At 48.9% G+C, this 17,549-nt stretch overlaps 1 protein-coding gene across 1 annotated transcript in view; it reads left to right on the top strand.

The window, feature by feature from the left end:
• Positions 1-17,549, top strand: part of LOC106816418 (CLK4-associating serine/arginine rich protein-like) — a 30,191-nt gene that overhangs the window by 11,106 nt on the left and 1,536 nt on the right. Inside the window, exons 6-20 of the mRNA XM_014821038.1 lie at positions 106-190; positions 365-477; positions 1,034-1,129; positions 3,675-3,758; positions 4,217-4,338; positions 4,910-4,986; positions 5,468-5,659; positions 7,029-7,136; positions 7,391-7,618; positions 7,850-8,098; positions 8,539-8,581; positions 9,978-10,041; positions 11,257-11,315; positions 12,061-12,107; positions 15,048-15,731. Of these exons, the coding sequence (XP_014676524.1) occupies positions 106-190; positions 365-477; positions 1,034-1,129; positions 3,675-3,758; positions 4,217-4,338; positions 4,910-4,986; positions 5,468-5,659; positions 7,029-7,136; positions 7,391-7,618; positions 7,850-8,098; positions 8,539-8,581; positions 9,978-10,041; positions 11,257-11,315; positions 12,061-12,107; positions 15,048-15,731 (2,251 nt within the window). The remainder of the gene's footprint in view (positions 1-105; positions 191-364; positions 478-1,033; positions 1,130-3,674; positions 3,759-4,216; positions 4,339-4,909; positions 4,987-5,467; positions 5,660-7,028; positions 7,137-7,390; positions 7,619-7,849; positions 8,099-8,538; positions 8,582-9,977; positions 10,042-11,256; positions 11,316-12,060; positions 12,108-15,047; positions 15,732-17,549) is intronic.

Genomic DNA, 17,549 nt, shown 5'->3' with positions numbered 1-17,549 from the left:
GATCCAAACTGACGGAGCCTTTCATTAACATACATACATACAACATTCGCCAAATTATAGTAAGATCATGTACAACGTAAGTCGCAATGTTTGTGTTGTTTCTAGTTACTGAGGAGCAATTTCTACACCAGATCCATCTAGACGAGCAATTTGGAGCCATCGATAAGACGAAAGATGACGAGAAGAAAAAGTAAGTGTTCAAGCCTTTCTGTAATTTGAATTCTGGGGTGAAATACAATGTAAAATATAACAGGAAGGGAATACAGTGTAAAATATAAATAAATAATAATAATTCTTCGGACAAGAATGTGAGACTGAAAAAAAAAATCGGTACAAACCAGGATTCTTGCTTCCGTCTATGAAGGTTAGCCAAGGACAAGGCTGCGATTGCGTACACGTATGAGGACAGCACTCCAGTGGACACGAAGGAGGAGGTGGAAGAGGAAGACAAGGACGACGATAGCGATATGGACCTCGGTGCGTGACGGTAACGGTGTCGACGCTACGAAGTTGTTAACGACGTGTGAAATAATGGCAGGGCACACGGTAATGACGCGGTTTCAAATGCAGCCAAAAATATCAGCGCCGCTCTCTATATTAATTCTCTCTATGGGGTCGATGTGTTTTTAGCTGAGAGAGTAGCTGCTTTGTGCAGACGTGTATCGTGTGCATCAGTGAGAGTGGCAGAAGGTGGCAAGAAACTGTGTGGACATTTTTTTTAAACATGGTTTTTTCGACCACGTTTCCAATCTCGTTCGGAGCATTTCTGCGCCGGGTAGGTTTAGCGATCGTTCATCGACTTTACGCAATTGCGTTTTTGCCCGAAAATTTTTACGTGGTATAGAAATCCAGCTTCTAACGCCTACAGTGTAAATGGCGTGCGGGCGTGCGTGCGTGCGTGCGTGCGTGCGTGCGAGCGTGCGTGCGTGTGGCACTGTGTGCTAATGATAAAGACGTATTGATCGCACGCTGTGTCGAAAGCTGGCAAACGTAGTTTCTGCTCTTGCGTGACGTTGCGACCACCATGTTTCAGATTTGACGCTCGCCGTAGAAGAGTTGAACGATGAACAGGAGCAGATTTTGAATCGAGGGGCGAGTAACTATGGCGTCGCAATGGGCGATTACATCAGTGAGCCCAGGGTTCCTTCTACATAAGACGGCACAGTGGCGCCACCGCCGCTGTGAAATTTAAACATCGCCGCTTGTGAAAAACTTTCCTGTATTTAACGCCGCCGTTGTCAAAATGTGTCAACCCAAAAATATAATTTAGCATCACCTGACGTGCTTCTGCATATATCTAGATTCACTGCCATGTGCGTTTATTGAGTCATGTGACGGCAGAGACGGCAACAGCCTTTGAATCCATCGTTGGCGGCATTTTTTCCCAAACTGGGCCATTACCTTCTTTGTCGCTAATTTCTCCGCCCTCAGAAGGAATAAACGAACGCCGCTGGCTGAGTAATACCACGTGCTGCTCCCCCTAAAGCCAGGGCGTGAGCCGACATACCGTCGCCACGCGACCGCTGACCCCCGCAGGCACGGCCTACCCTGATATCTGTCCCGAGGCCGCAGCGGGCCCGGTTGCCCGGTCAATTGATCTCAAAATGAAAGCTCGCCGGACCCGGTTTAAAATTCCCACTGCATATAGCCAGGGTTCTCCCCCCGCCCTGAGCCCCCCCATGAAAAGTGCAAAGAGGCAAGAGAGCACGGGAGGCGCGCGAAGCGGCGGCAGGAGCGGACGGACAGAGGAAGGCCCCACCGGGAGGGGGAAGGTCGACAACTAGAGGGGGATGGATCCCGGGGGCCGGGTCGAATCCTGGCCACGCAGAGACGAAGTCCGCCAGCGCCTAGACACGCTGACAGAGGACAGATCGCATCTATTGACTACGAGTCAGTAGACAACATTATAGATATAGTTATATAATAATACTCCACTACCCCCGACAACTACTAGCTACATGATAACAGTACTATAAACTACTATCACAACTATAGAGTATACGTTGTGAACCTCATACAGCCTCAATTACGATGCGCTGGTCGTGTTGTAGCTGGCAGGTGCGGAGCTTCGCTCTTGGCTGCAAGTGGGTGAGATGGGTATCTCTTGCCGCCAGTCGCTGGCCCCGTCAAGATTGCCAGTAGCACGCAGCGCACCTCCACGAAGCTTGACCTCACTCAGCAATGTTCCTCATGTAGCATTCCCATTGAAAAAAAAAATTACTTGGGGGCGGAAATATTACTCCAACGAGCGGTGGGTGGTTTCAGCCAAGGGCGCCCCGTTTGCGCAACATCTAGGGCAGAAGCCTGATTTAGCAATCAACGATGGTTTAAATTGACGAAATTAGTTATGTGCAGTGCTTCATTCAAATCTGATGACGACAATGAGGATTATTAAATTTTTTGTTTACTATTGAAATAATTTTTTCGCTAAAACTTATAAATTTTTAGCTTGCCTATGACAGATCGTTCAAGATAAGCTGATGCCATGGTGCTGTCGTCGCGTATACGTCCTGTTTCCATGTCCAGCCGCTCAACATTTGCTCTCGTCAACGAATAACTCGAGAATCGTTTTTGACCACATGTTTCACAATTGCATATAAGTTATTTAGTTACTTGCTATGGGAGAGGTTTGAACGCGTACTTATTGGAGCATTGCCAGTTGACTACATTCGGCCACGTCTCACTTTTTGGGCAAAAAATGAAGAGCCACCAAGTCAGTGCAGGTTGCAATGTGGTTTTGCTCATTTCTGGCGAGGTTGTGAATGGAATGAGGGACTGGCCCCGCAAACATATCACACGGGTTTTGATTGTTTTTTTAATTATGCAAATTGCGCTAATTTGTGGCCAATTTTAGCTATGCATTTCATGTGTCTGCCTACGGTCAACGATAAACTCAAGAACCGTTTGACCCACATGTTTCAATGCATGCAGTTGTTACTCTATGGAGAGATTTGAATTCGTATTTTGGAGCACGCCTGAGTCGACCTACTTCGAGCCATGCCCACTTTTGGCAAAATGAAAATGGCCTCTAATTCATTCGATTTTGTTAAATTTTGGTATGTGAATGTGTAAGGCTAGCCCCAAAACAGTTGTTACTCTATGGGAGAGATGACAACGTCCTATTACAGTTTATTTCGTCTAACTGGTCACAACTCTACAATCATACCTATATACGTGTAATATTGTGTTTTAGATTCTTCCTTACAGTAAATTTGACTGGAATATTATATATGTTTTTTATTTGCGCTGATATTCGAATACCAAAATGGGCGATCATTTAGGCGTAGCGCCATCTCTCGTCAAGATTTCAGACTTTCAGAAATCTGAAACATTTATTTCCCATCAAAAACTTATGCAATATAATCAATTATCAAGAGTATATAATTGGGGATAGTGGCTATATAATAGAGTTCATATATAGACTCTTGCTTTATATTCCCCTCCCTCTTCTATCACACCCAAGGTGAGCTACAGTGTCATCGACACTTTCATTTTTATAAAGTTTAAAACTCATGACACAATAACTGAAGGGCACATCTTTCTCTGGCTCCTGTCCAGGAAAAGGTTGCTGACCTCTACCCAAAACGAAGGGCATGCAGGAGTGCTGTGCATCCAGAGTGCATCATCCTTTGTATTTGTCGCCTCGGTCATGTGCGGTTTGTCGTTTTATTCAGCCTTAACTGCGAAAAAGGATAGGGATGAGACAGAGGAGCTGCGAAGACAGAAAGCTGGCAGGAGAGGAGAAGGCAATATACGCAGTACGTTGAAGAACCCTGCATGCAGCACGCGAAGCGCTCGTCATCTACTAGTTAATGTCACAATGCTGGGTTGCTGATGTGGTGTGTTGTGGTTGTGGTGTGTGTGCAGTGCAATGTGGTGTGTGTACATGCATGCGTAGACACCTGACGCGGTGTGTGTGTGTGGTGCGGTGCTAATCTGTGTGTGTAACATGCATGCGCGGGTTGGTGCGATGTCGTTAAACGTGTGCGTACGCCGCTTGGACTTCTGGTGTGGTGGCGGTGTGGTGTGTGTGCGTGCAATCACATTTTTTATGTGGTGTGGTGTGTGTAGTAACAGTGTAGACAGCTTGTGTATGTATGCGTGTGTTCTTGCAATGCAAGTCTCTAATGTAATGTGCAGCATGTGCCAGTACTCATACTAACCAGTATTGATGGATCGTTGTTGTGACAAGCTTGTGGATAACTTTTGTGTGCAGGGCAGAAAGCCCAGAAGAGAGCGGACGAGCTTTTAGAGAAAAGCCGATTAGCAGCGAAGAAAACTAAGCCCACACCAACAGGTAAACCTTGCCACTATATCGACACACTCCATATGTCGCGGGTTCAAAGTTGATTGCAAATGTTAGACTTAAGAGACAATGTAACTAGCGAAGAGTTTGTATGAATGTAAATTAGATTTAATTTCTAGTACTGATTTTGTAATCATTGTTAAGATTCTTCGTTCATCATTCGTGAACAACAATTTAAAAACTACTGGAAATTTTCCTGATGTCACTATGTTTGTTGCCCGTTACTGCACAGAGACCAAGTCCTACATAATGCAAGCGTAATACATAGGTAAGTCGCTGGAATTATGTGCTGCTACATACATGAACTGTAGTTCATTCCGTTACCATGCTTCAGAAATTGAGTTTAGCCAATTGTAAGTGTCGCTGAGTAATGTTTAGTGCCAGGCTATCCATCCGTCACTTAATGCATCATACCGTGTGTTGTTCCTACTCCAGTTTGCTTACAGTATCTATGAGCATATAATACGTCGACGTATTCGGCGATGTGTTTCTCAGTGTTACCGGGGCTCATAGGGTCTATGTCCCCCAGGGTACTGCTGGAACGTACCTGGGTAACGTCGGACCGTACCGCTGGTAACTATTGATATGGTTATGGGTTTACAGGAGAGGCGTAAGGCGTACTCCCTAGACTCGTTGGTCGAGTACGAGTACGGTTCCGGCATATTAGGATATGTACCAGGGTACGTCCGGTATACCGGACCGTACCCAGGAGTAGTTACGGGAGTATCTCTGGGAGACATGACCCTCTCAGCGTACAGGTTACGTTCTATTTGCGCGCTTCTAGCGGTATATTCTGATGTGTGTTACTCGGGAATGCTCAGCGTATTTATTGTATGGTTTGTGCGTCTGTATTTGGCTGTACATTACTTCGTGTTGCCCACCACATCTATCAGCTCTCCGTAGACGTATTCAGCTGTGTGTTACTCAGGAATTTTCATCGTATTGATGCTATTATTTAATATAAACTTTTTTAAATAATTACTATTATTATTTATTGTATGTTTTTTAAATTTATATTATAATGTTCAGCTGTGTTCGTGCATGCAGCATTGGTTCATTGCCTCGTTCCCTGCCACACACTACTACTCCTGCGTCGTCCTGCAGTCCATCACGGTATGTGTAACGTGGTACTGTGACATCGGTGGTTGCCGTGTATTGCAGGAAGTCGATGTCGCGCTCGCGTTCCCGCTCTCGCTCGCCGCTCAACGCCGGACAGATCACGTTCATCACGAGCTTCGGACACGACTCGGACGACGACAACGCGGGGGCCGCCACGTCGACGGCCCCACTCGTCGTCCAGGGCCCGACGCTGCCCGCTCACCTGATGCCGCAGCCCGAGGCGGAGCCGTCACGGTGGGTGCCCCGCGCGCGACGCCGCCGGGAAGAGCAGCGAGGGGAATCTTCCACGGGATGCCGACGGGATTTCCCGGGGACTCCGCTGGTTTTTCGTGTTCGCGCGAGCGAGATGTTTGCTGGTCACACGGCGGGAAACGACGTGATTGCAAATTCTTGAACGAATCACTCGCGAGTTAATTCATGAGTGTGGTAGTCGCGGATTTTGCGTTGGCGGCAGAGTAGGGTGCACTTGTCTTGGAGCACTCAAATACCAGGTTGAAATAATATCGGTAAATGTCATCTTGCATGTGCTATAGCCTAGGCAGCCCTCGACACTAACGGTTGTCCGATTGCCCGGGACAAGTTGCACGGCAAACGTTTTCAAAAGTCGCTGATAAAAGCAGCCCGCGACACCCACTGTTACCATTATAGATTTATTCAGAGCAGCAGCGCGTACCTCCCTGGCCGGGGCGGCATTGATTGATGTACTGGGGAGGGGGGTACGATTGTTTATAAGTCGCTTGGGGCATGTTCATTACTGAATATGTAGGGGGTAGGCACAGCTGGGATGAGAGGATGGCAGCAAAACTCTTTCCTGGGATTGAGGAAAAAGCTGCAATCGGGAATGACACAATGAGCGTGCCGGCATGCAAAAACAATGTGTGAATTTTATTTCGATTTGACATGTACTGTATTTACTCGTGTATAAGTATTATTCGTTTGTAAGTCGCACCCCATATTTTGCCTTGAAAACTTGGTACAAACATAGGTACATTCACAAGATTTAGCCTCGTCTATAAGTCGCACCCCCTGATTTTTTTTATTGAACTTGTGTACACGAGTAAATACAGTTTATACTGTAATATCAGGCGTGTATAATATAGATATATATCTATATCTATCTATATATGTTATATATGTATATAATTATATTTATATATCTATTTATATAACATATAGATCTCTATATTATAGACTCCTGGTAATATGATATGCACTGAACCAAAATGGCTCATAGATTGCAAGTAAATTTTGGACAAATTGTTTAAAATCAAAATTCGGACAAGTAAAAATTGCTTCTTGTTGCACAACAGGACAACCAGATCTGAAAATAAGCATCGAGGCCTGCTAGTGCTAGGTGCCGATTATCAGAATTATCATGAGTAGTTATGACATTGGAAAATGAAATGAAATGTGATGCAAAAGTTATGATATTATATTATTATATCCTGTTAGTTAGTGAGTTACTCCTGTGTAAGTAACTTGCTGTATTAGTATAGTGAATGTTTAGATATGTTATACATAATTATGATGTTTCTGTTAACGGGCCGCAGTTATTTGAGATTCTTCGATAGAATTAGAATTATATATTGTTTAATTATAACAGTGACGCTAAGAAGGCTTCAGCTTCGTCCCAAACGAGGAAGAAGATGCGGTACAGGAGTCGTAGCTGCTCACGATCCCCATCTACAAGTCCCTCCCATAGATACAGAAGGTAATCTCTCTCTCGCACTCTCTCTCTCCCTCTCCTTCCCTCTCCCTCTCCCTCCCTCTCCCTCTCCCTCTGCCTCTACCTCTCCCTCTCCATCTCCCTTGCTCTCCCTCCCTCCCTCTCCCTTTCCCTTTCTTTCTCCCTCTGATTGTCGATTGCCAATTGTTGTTGCCGATTGCCGGTTGCCGAATGTTGATTGTTGTTGCTAATTGTTGATAGTCGTTGTTGATTATTTGTTTATTTGTGTTTCGCCGCAGGTCTACGCGGGATAGTCATCGGCGGCCGCGGCGAAGGCGAGGGTCCTCTCACTCTTCCCACTCGTCATCTCGCTCTCGCTCCGCCGGTCGCTCGCGTTCTAGCTCTGCTGGATCGAGCTCCTCCTCCTCAGTCAGCCGGGAACGTCTGCTACGCGATCGATTCCGCACGCCCTCGCCAGAGGTCGCCGGCGGGAGCGTCGCCACACCGACGACCCACAACCATTCCAGGTTCGTCCGTTGTGGGTTTGTTGCGGGTTTGCTTGTTCTGCGTTTGTTTGTTCAACGTTCATATGTTTCGTGTTTGTTTGTTTAGGGGTTCGTTTCTTCTGCAGTCATTTGTTCCCTGTTCGTTGTTCAGGGTTTGTTTGTTCCAGGTTCTGACATGGCGGTGATAGTAAATCGTTATCCCACGTCTCGTCCGACGCTGACGCGCGCTGACCCAGGTCCATATTGTTTCAGTTCAAAGTCGCCGGCCCGCCGCAGTCCTTCAGGATCAAGGTCAAAGTCGCCGGCTCGCCGAAGTCGCTTGGGGTCAAGGTCAAAGTCGCCGGCGGTCGTCGTCAAGCGCTACCGGCGACCTTCGACCCCCAGCAGCTCATCGGGGGAGAGCTCAACGGCAGCGCGGGACGACGACGCGGGCGAGGCACCAGGTGGCGCCGCCGGCGGTGTGAAGAACGGAGGCAACGAGGGCGCTGATAAGAAGTCGGGGTAATTCTCTCGCGAGGGAGCGGCTAGTTGTCACTGTGCTGATAGCGACAATAGTAATCGTAAATATCCGTTCGTATCGTCATCAATAGTAATAGTTTGACTTCCCTGCGAAGACGCATTCTATGTAATATATGCTAATGTTTGCATATGAGGGTGTAGGGTGGTGTATATATATATATATATATATTGCACACAGGTACATATGTCTGTGACCATTTGTTCTTGTTAATTTGGAGTTCAGTAGTACTGATATTTATCAATTAAAATGTGCAACAATGTCTAGAAATTAAGTGAACGTGTAAGCAAGAAAAGAGTATGGCAGTAAATATCAATTTAATTTGATTTCTTATAAAGTTTCTTTTATTAAGTTTTTTAAATAGTAGCCACTCGGTGAACACGCTCAATTCCTGTATAATGTCTTTGCCTTGCTTGTGTTGCAGGTCCAAAGGTAAAGCAGCAACGGCAGGTTTTGCAGATAACAATGTCAGTAAGAACTTCTCTGTCGTTTTCCGCTCGTTTCTTTGAGACTTTAGGTGTCTTTGTGTCGATGCTCAAACCCTCCACAGCCCTCCGTTTACAGCTCATGCCAGCTGTCAGAGAGAGAGAGAGAGAGAGAGAGAGAGAGAGAGAGAGAGAGAGAGAGAGAGAGAGAGAGAGAGAGAGAGAGAGAGAGAGAGAGAGAAGAGAGAGGGAGAGAGAGAGCGAGAGAGGTAGAGAGAGACAGACAGAGAGCAAGAGAGATAGAGAGAGACAGAGACAGAGAGAGAGAGAGAGAGAGAGAGAGAGAGATAGCGAGAGACAGAGAGAGAGAGACAGTACTGGTGTATGAATATTTGTCTTTTAATTACACGGTAACGAGAGAAAGAGGGATGATCGTGAAGGCACGATCGGGTTGCGCGGGGTGGAATGTTTCCGCGCGAGGCGTGAGCGTACTTGCCGCGGTCGTTGCCCACAACAGCGACACAAAGACACCTAATCGTAGCGCAACCCTTCCTGCTCGTTAGCAAGCCGTGATGACGCGCGTAACCCAACAGCGATAGTAGCACTAACCCATCAACCCTAGTCACTAACATCCGATCGGTTCATGCGGGGGTCGGTTGCGAGGTCGCTGGGGTCGCTGTCTTGTGGCGGTGGATGTGTCAGTGGGAACACTTTGTGGATGCTGAAGTTTCGTTACCTTCGACTCCCATGAAAAATTCTGAACAAATAATTCCCCGCCCCAAAAAAAAGAGAAATTCGCGAACTATTTTTTGGAATTCACATTGGGCAATTCTTTTCGGGTAAATGTATAAAACTAGAAATCAAGTGTGCAGTCCTACTGGCATAGAAACTGAAGGAACATGTCATGATGTGAGATGTTTGTGCAGTGCTGTAAACCGTACAATCCCATCTTCACGCCTGTTTCACTGCCAAACAAATTCAACTGTTGCCTAAGTTGTTATTTTCTAAACATTACGTTGGGCTGTTTTTTAAAATTTATATATAATGTGTATCACTCTGGCACGGCATGGCAGGCGAAACGTTTCGTTGTCATCGGATACACACAAGTATCGCCCTCTCTTGGTGTAAAACGTCACTAGTAATATAGCATCTGCTGTCCAGCACTGCAAAATACAAATCAGTACTACAATTTCTCGGTCACAAATTTCGTAGAATGGTGTAGAATGGTTGCCCCCACCTCTCCCTCGCCCACGTATATTTCCGCGGAGTGATTTATGGTTTACAGTTGCCTGCACGCGCTGCACACGTGCATGTCTGTGTCGACCTCATAGTCCCCTTATTCATCAAAGGTCACATTAGGTTGCGCGCGCGCGCTCTGACGATCGTGGTTGCAGCGCCCCCTGCCGGTTTAATGAGATGTCGCGTGTCCCTTTTGCAGAAGTCGAGTCTGACACCCGCAGAGAAGCTGAAGCGTAAGATGCAGCTGGCTCTTCAGAAGACGCGTAAGTGAGCGTTACTCGCACGAAGCGTGCCCCCGTCGTTGTCTTTACCTCGCGTATGTCGTCTGTGTTTGTGCCGTACGCAGACTGGTCAGCTCACGGACTGCAGTGCATGTGTTATAGTCGGCTCTTAGTTAGTCGTCTGCTGTCTGTTGTGCGTGTGTTGTTGGTATTTTTAACTGACTCATGCATATATCATCTAATCTGTGTGTTGTTGGTATTTTTGACTGACTCATTCATATGCCATCTAATCTCTGTCTGTTGTTGGTTTCTGTATACTGACTGTCATTCTAATCGGTGTGTGTGTCGTTGGCTTCTGGATACTGACCATTGTTCATATGTTAACTAATCTCTGTGTTGATGGTTTCTGGGTACTGACCTTTGTTCATATTATGTTAACTAATCTGTGTGTTGGTGGTTGCTGTGTACTGACTGTGAATGATCGCTCATGTTGCTGTCTTTAGCCAGCTTTGTGTGTGTTGTGGAAATTAGGCACTTAACCTTCTGTTACCTGCACTGCATGCATTGGTGGTTTCTGAACTACATTAAGCACCGACAGTGGCGTTTGTTTATTTCACCCCAGTATGTGTTATTATTGCTGATCAATGACACGTGATTTAGAAGGCTGGTGTAATTTCATTTGTAATGCATTTTCCTTTTGGTCAATTTTTGGCTTGATTTAGACTATGTAAACATGTTTAAATCATTTAAATCAACACTGCTAGTTGCTATTATTTTACTGGGTTTTTAAAGTATCAAGAACACAGTGTCGTTAACATAATCGTTCTTCTCAAGTTTACAAGTGCATAGTTACATAATTTTCCTTCACATCCATGTGTCTGGGATAAAGTGTTAATCTTGTCGTGCTCTTAACGTTTTACCTTAATTGTAGTAGATTCGAATCTGAAACCTATTTCGTGAAAAATTTGTTATCACTTGCACTTCAAGACAGGCATTATATGTGACAGAATTTCACTTCATCATAATTTATCACCGCACTATACTACTATTGATTATTGCACATATTTCTCAATGGTGCTCTTCTTAGGCGTGTGTATACGTGCGTGCGCGTGTGCGTGTTGTTTACTCTGTCTACATTGGTCCTAGAGGTGCCTGGTGGGCACACTTACTTGGCTCACCTCCCGCATCCTTCCCCCTCCTTACCACATCCCTCCCCCCCGATCGCTCGCCTTCACCTCTCCTGTGTCTTTCAACCAGACAAAGCGGACAAGCGCACGGAGCAAGAGCGAATGAAGAAGCAGCAGCAGGAGCAGATGGTACGTAAGCGTTCGAGGTTTCGCGGGGACGCGCGTCAACTCGCGTATCTGCTCTCGCCGCTGCTGCTGCTCCCCCGTCCGTCCCTTCGTCTACGCAATTACAAACACCCGTGTGATTCTATCAGTCTGTCCGTTCGTCGCGCGCTCTCGTCGGTTCGTCTCGTTCTCCCCGCGCGTCGTGCGTGTGATCACGACGCAGACGCAATCGTGCGTGTGAAAGGGGCCGTGTGGATCTTGTCGGTTCCTCCCTTCGTTTGTTCGCCCCCACGCTCGCGTCGACTGCATCCCTCATTCTCTCGGTGCGTGTGTCCGTCGGTCCGGGATGCGTATGCTGCTGCTGATGATGATGATGATGATGATGATGATGATGATGATGATGATGATGTCGCTGTTTGTGCGGAGATCGCTACGAGTCTCACGCAACCGCGGCGAGCTTGATTAAATTCTTGATGTAGTTTCTGTCTAACGTGTGCGAGATACTCTCGCTCGTGCGGCGGCGGCGGCGGCGGCGGCACAACGTTTCTCTCGCGTTTTCGCTTTCAAAAGTGTAATCATCGGATCGAGTTGCGGATCGCGATTAATTCCGTGAGATCCGCGGCGGTCGGCGCGCAGATATTGGATCTGTAAATGCCCCGGCCGTGTTCACTCTCATTGTTACTCTCTGTTAAGGCTCATTGCTTGGCAGTTTGTTGTACACGGAGTGATACTTTTAGTATTAATGTTCCGCGCACGCATTTCGTTTCAGGACCGGGAGGAGGAGTTAAGAGAGATGGCGATCCGGCTACGAAAAAGGTGAGCGATCGATCCGGGGGCATCGTCGTAAATGTGTAGATAATATGCTAGGTCCATAATGTATTATCCATATACGTAATAACGGCGTGCAAAAGTCATAATCCGAGACATTTGCGCGTCGAAAATATTCGTATTCTGTAATGAGTAGTAACTTAAAAGTCATCTATGTTCGCGCGCGAGACGTAACCCTTAGCATTCCGCTTGTGTTTCGAGCGACAGATTGCAACCTTGACCGTGTGCGACTTGCAAGCCTCAGCTGAATCTGAGCCCACGTGCCTCACTGAGACGTGCTACCCCTGTCTAAACCCATGTGTCTCATTTTGACATAAGCCAACATGCCTCTTTGAGCCGAGACCTTCCCGGTTGACCCCACACATGGGAGTCAACACAACCCCTTCTCTCACCCTCTCGCATTGAGTCACACTACCCATTCTCTCACCTCCTCACATAGTTACATGCCCCCTGTCTCACACCCTCACATACAGTCACACGCCCCCTGTCTCACCCTCTTACATACAGTCACACGCCCCCTGCCTCACCCTCTTACATACAGTCACACGCCCCCTGTCTCACCCTCTTACATACAGTCACACGCCCCCTGTCTTCACACCTCTTACATTACAGCCACACGGCCCCTGCCTCACCCTCTTACATACAGTCACACGCGCCCTCCTGTCTCTCAACGTCCTCTTATAACATACAGTCACACGCCCCCCTGTCTCACCCTCTTACAACAGGTCACACGTCCACCCCCCTTCTACACCCTCACAACGTACACGCCCCCCTGTCTCACCCTCTTAACATACAGTCAACCTAACGCCCCTGTCTCTACCGCTCTTACATACAGTCACACGCCCCCTGTCTCAACCCTCTTACATACAGTCCACAGCACACGCCCCCTGTCTCCACCCTCCTTACTACCAGTCACAACGACGGCCCGCGTGCCTCCCTCGTTACAATACAGTCACACGCCCCTTGTCTCTCACCCTCTGTACATACAAGTTCACACCGCCCGGCCCTGTCTACCCTCTTACAATACAGTCCACACGCCCCCTGTCACCTCTTACATACAGTCACACGCCCCTGTCCTCACACCCTCACATACGTCACACCCCCTGGTCTCACCTCTTACATACAGTCCACACGCCCCCTGTCCCCTCACCGCTCTTACATGACAGTCACATGGGACGCGCCCCCTTCTCACACCCTCACATACAGTCCACACAGCCCCCTGTCACCCTCTTAACATACTAGTCACACCCCCAGTCCTCACCCCTCATTACATACAGCCACAAACGCCACCCGCCGCCGCCTGTTCACCCTTCTTACATACAGTTCACTACGCCGCCACTGCCTCAGCCCTCTTACATACAGTCACACGCCCCCGCGCCGCCCTGTCCTCACCCTCTACATACCAGTCACACCCGCCTGTTCACCCTCTACCATACAGTCCACACGCCCCCTGTCTTCCACCTCTTACAGTACAGTCCACGCACCCCCCCTGTCTCACCCTCTTGACATACAGCACAACGCCCCCTGTCTTCACCCCTACATACAGTCCACACGCCCCCCGATGCTCACCATTTACAATACAGTCACCTCGGCCCCCTGGTCACCTCTTCAACATAAGTCACACGACCCCTGCCTTCACCCTCTACATACAGTCCACACGCATGGATAGGCCCGCCTGCCCACACCTCGATTACATACAGTCAACAATGCTCCATAACCCCCCTGTCCTCAACACCCTACATACGATCACACTCCCCTGTCTCCACCCTCCGTTACATACAGTCCACACAGCCCCCTGCCTCACACCCTCTACATACAGCAACACGCCCCCTGTCCCCTTCTTAACATACAGTCATCACAACCCCCTGTCTCACCACCCTCTCACATACAGTCACACACCCCCCTGGTCTCAACCCTCTTACATACAGTCACACAACCCCTGTCACACCTTACATACAGTCAACACCCCCCCTGCCTCACCCTCTTAATCATACAGTCACACTCCGCCCTGCCTCACCCTCTTACCATACAGTCACACGCCCCCATGCCTCACCCCGTTAACATACAGTCACACGCCCCCCCCTGTCTCACCCTCATTACAATACAGTCACAAGCGCCCCCTTTCTCACCCGTCTTACATACATCACAGAGCGCGCCCCGCGGTCCCCTCACACCCTCTTACTTACAGTCACGCACGCCTCCCCTGCTCACACACTTACATACAGTCACACGGCCAACCCCTGTGTCACCCTCCTTACATACAGTCACACGCCCCCTGTCTCACACCCTTCATACAGTCAACACGGCCCCTGTCTCACCCTCGTTACAATACAGTCACACGCCCCGCCTGTCTCACCCTCTTACATCCAGCACACGCCCCGTGCCTCACCCTCTTACAACAGTCACGACGCCCCCGTCTCACCCTCGTGGTACATGTACAGTCAAACGCCCCCGCCTCACCTCTTACATACAGTCACACGCCCCCTGTCTTCACGCCTTTACATACAGTCCACGCCCCCTGCCTCACCACTTACATACGTCCACACGCCCCCTGTCTCACCCTCTTACATGACAGTCATCACGCACCCCCCTGTTCCACCCCGTTACATACAAGTCCCAACGACGCCCACGTGCCTCACCCTCTTTACATACCAGTCACACGCCCCTGTCCACCTCTTACATTACAGTCACACGCCCCTTTCACCCGTCCTTACAACAGTCACACGCCCCCATGCTCACCCTCTGACATACAGTCACACGCCCTGTTCACCTCTTACAACAGTCCAACACGCCCCTGCCTCACACCCTCACAATACAGTCCACAGACCTCCTGCCCTCAGCCTGATCATCTTTTCCCATTATCTTGTCTCACCCCCATACCAAGAGTCGCATGACCCTCCCCGTCTCACGCGTCTCGTTGTCTCGCAGGGAGCGGGAGAGGCGTCACCGAGAGTGCCACGAGGACAGCAGCGACTCGGATGGCGGCGACGCACGCAGCCGCACGCCGCCCTCGAGCAGGGACGCGACCCCCGAACCCGTCGCCGCCCCCGCGCGCGAGCGAGACCGCCCCCTGGCGACGGCGCAGACCAGCGGCGGCAGCGGCGGAGAGAGGTCTCACGAGGCGAGGGTCGCGAGACCGCGAGACGACGACCGCGCGAAGGAGAGGCGGAGGGACGCGGGCCGGGAGCGGGAGCACGACCGGGATAGGGAGCGGGAGCACGACCGGGATAGGGAGCACGACCGGGATAGGGAGCGGGAGCACGACCGGGAAAGAGACCGGGATAGGGAGAAGGACCGGGAGCACGACCGGGAAAGAGACCGGGAGCAGCAGCGGGACAAGGACTGGGAGCGTTCCCGTGACTACGACGCTCCGGGCCGGGAGCGAATCCGGGATCGACCGCGAGCGCGCGACCACGACGCGTACCGGGATAGCCGGGAAGGCCGCGGGAGAGACCGGGACTACGACCGCGGCGACTACGAGAGCGCGCGGCGGGAGCGGACGCGTGGCGACGTGCGGGAGAGGGAGAGGCCGGCGCACGGCAGCGAGGAGAGGGGCGGCCGAGAGAGGCAGCGCGCGGAGGAGAGGTCCCGGGAGCGGGAGAGAGACTCGAGGTGAGTGAGGCGACGGCGTGATGAACGCGGTCAGACCGTGTGTTAGCGGCCTCCTGTGTAGAAAGGCCACCTGTCTATAAGGGTTGCTTGTTTTTGTTTAGTGGCGAAGTGGTTAGTGAGTGAAATTCTAAAAACTATACATGTACTTCTGTGGCTAACGGCTGTGTCAATAAATGCCACTTATCGTTTCCCTTGAGTGGCAGTTACGCAGTAAAACCACCTGTATAGAATGGTCGCCTTTCCATAACAGCCACTTTTGCCGTTCCTTATGTGCAGGTTTGATTGTATTCTATTGAGGTTTGATTATGATTTAACGACGCGCTTGTCAAGTAGTCAGTGTGGGTAACGTGGGTATTTTCTACATCCATACTCACTGACGACGTTCCGTTTTCGTTTGTGTTGTTTTATATTTTTGTTGTTGTTTGTGACCGTCACCCACGAACCCTAACCCACAATTCGACGTCAGTGTGTGCTTTCGGCTTCCGGGTCACATTGCGACTTTTGGAATTCATCGAGCGAGATGCGGGCGGAAGTTTCGAAAGAGAATCTCATGATCATGGTTCAGCAATGCAAATCATTACATCGTTTACATTGTTTATATTGCGTGTTGCATTAGGTTGTGCTCACGCTTGAAACTGAAAGGTAAAACGCGAGGTGCACTGGAATCTGGTGATGTTAGTTTGCCGACGATAAATTCGATTCTCTGAATGATGTGTGTGTTGTTCGTACGATCACACCGCCGGCTGTGAATGTGTAGCAGGGGTAGAAATTGACTTTTGAACAACCAACGGACTCCCTATCCTCAAAAAGAGGGAGTCCGCAGCAAAATGAGGGAGTCCGCAGTCTGAGGTTCAAAATTAAAGATATTAACAATAACGCATGTGCTTATTTTTAAGATTCGTGCAGTTGCTCGTCTGCCAAATTTTCTTTGGACATTAGCTGAAAAAATACAGTAATTCTGCGACGCCGTGCTCCGAAACGAACTAGTTAGTATGGCAGAATTTTCAGGGAGTCACACGGACTCCTGCATATGTCAAATCAGGGAGTCCGACAGTAAATCAGGGAGAATTTGACTGCGGGCTCCCGTTAATTTCACACCCTGAGTGTAGTAATGTTCACCGTGGATCTAAGACTGCATTGATCATTTCTCGTAGATGAATTTTGGTGTCGTGTGTATGACACGCGTGTGCAGGTGTCACTACTGCTGTGAGCTTTCTACGTCTAGTTAAGAGCAGCTACGTACACTGTCACTTGTTGTCAGGAAATATCAGCTCGTACCCCGGTCCGGAATCAGTAACTTTTGTGCGGAACTGGCAAATTTTTTTTGAATTGTACTGTAGGTAATATGGTGGAAATCTATGTTTCGAAATGCTCCTGGCTTGGGTTTCAGAGTTTCCATTACTGCTTAGTGTAGCGGAACAACTCTTATATAGCTTTGATATATACAGTGTATCTATGGAAACAATTTGATATCTGCATTGAATATAGTAGTATATGACGAAACAATCTGTACTGAATTTGGCAAAAGGATTCGATGCCTGCCTGAATGCATAGAGAAGGTTTCGAAACACGTTTTAGCGTGTATTTTGAAAACGAAATTCACTGGAAATCTGAAATTTGGCCTCAGAAGAAAATTCTCATTCTCTTCCTCCCCCTCTCCCTCCTTGTCCTCTCTTTTCTTCCTATTCCTTTCACCTACTGCGTTAAATTCCTCCTGCTCCTCATCTCCTTCTCTTTATCCTGCTCCTCCTCCCCCTTCGCCCCTCCCTCCCTCCTAGATCTCCCTCCTCCCTCCCCCTTCCTAGATCTCCCTCCCCC

This window comes from Priapulus caudatus, unplaced genomic scaffold (genome assembly GCF_000485595.1).
Source record: "Priapulus caudatus unplaced genomic scaffold, Priapulus_caudatus-5.0.1 Scaffold32, whole genome shotgun sequence".
Lineage (NCBI taxonomy): Eukaryota > Metazoa > Priapulida > Priapulimorpha > Priapulimorphida > Priapulidae > Priapulus > Priapulus caudatus.
This window is presented reverse-complemented; position numbering and strand designations above follow the sequence as displayed.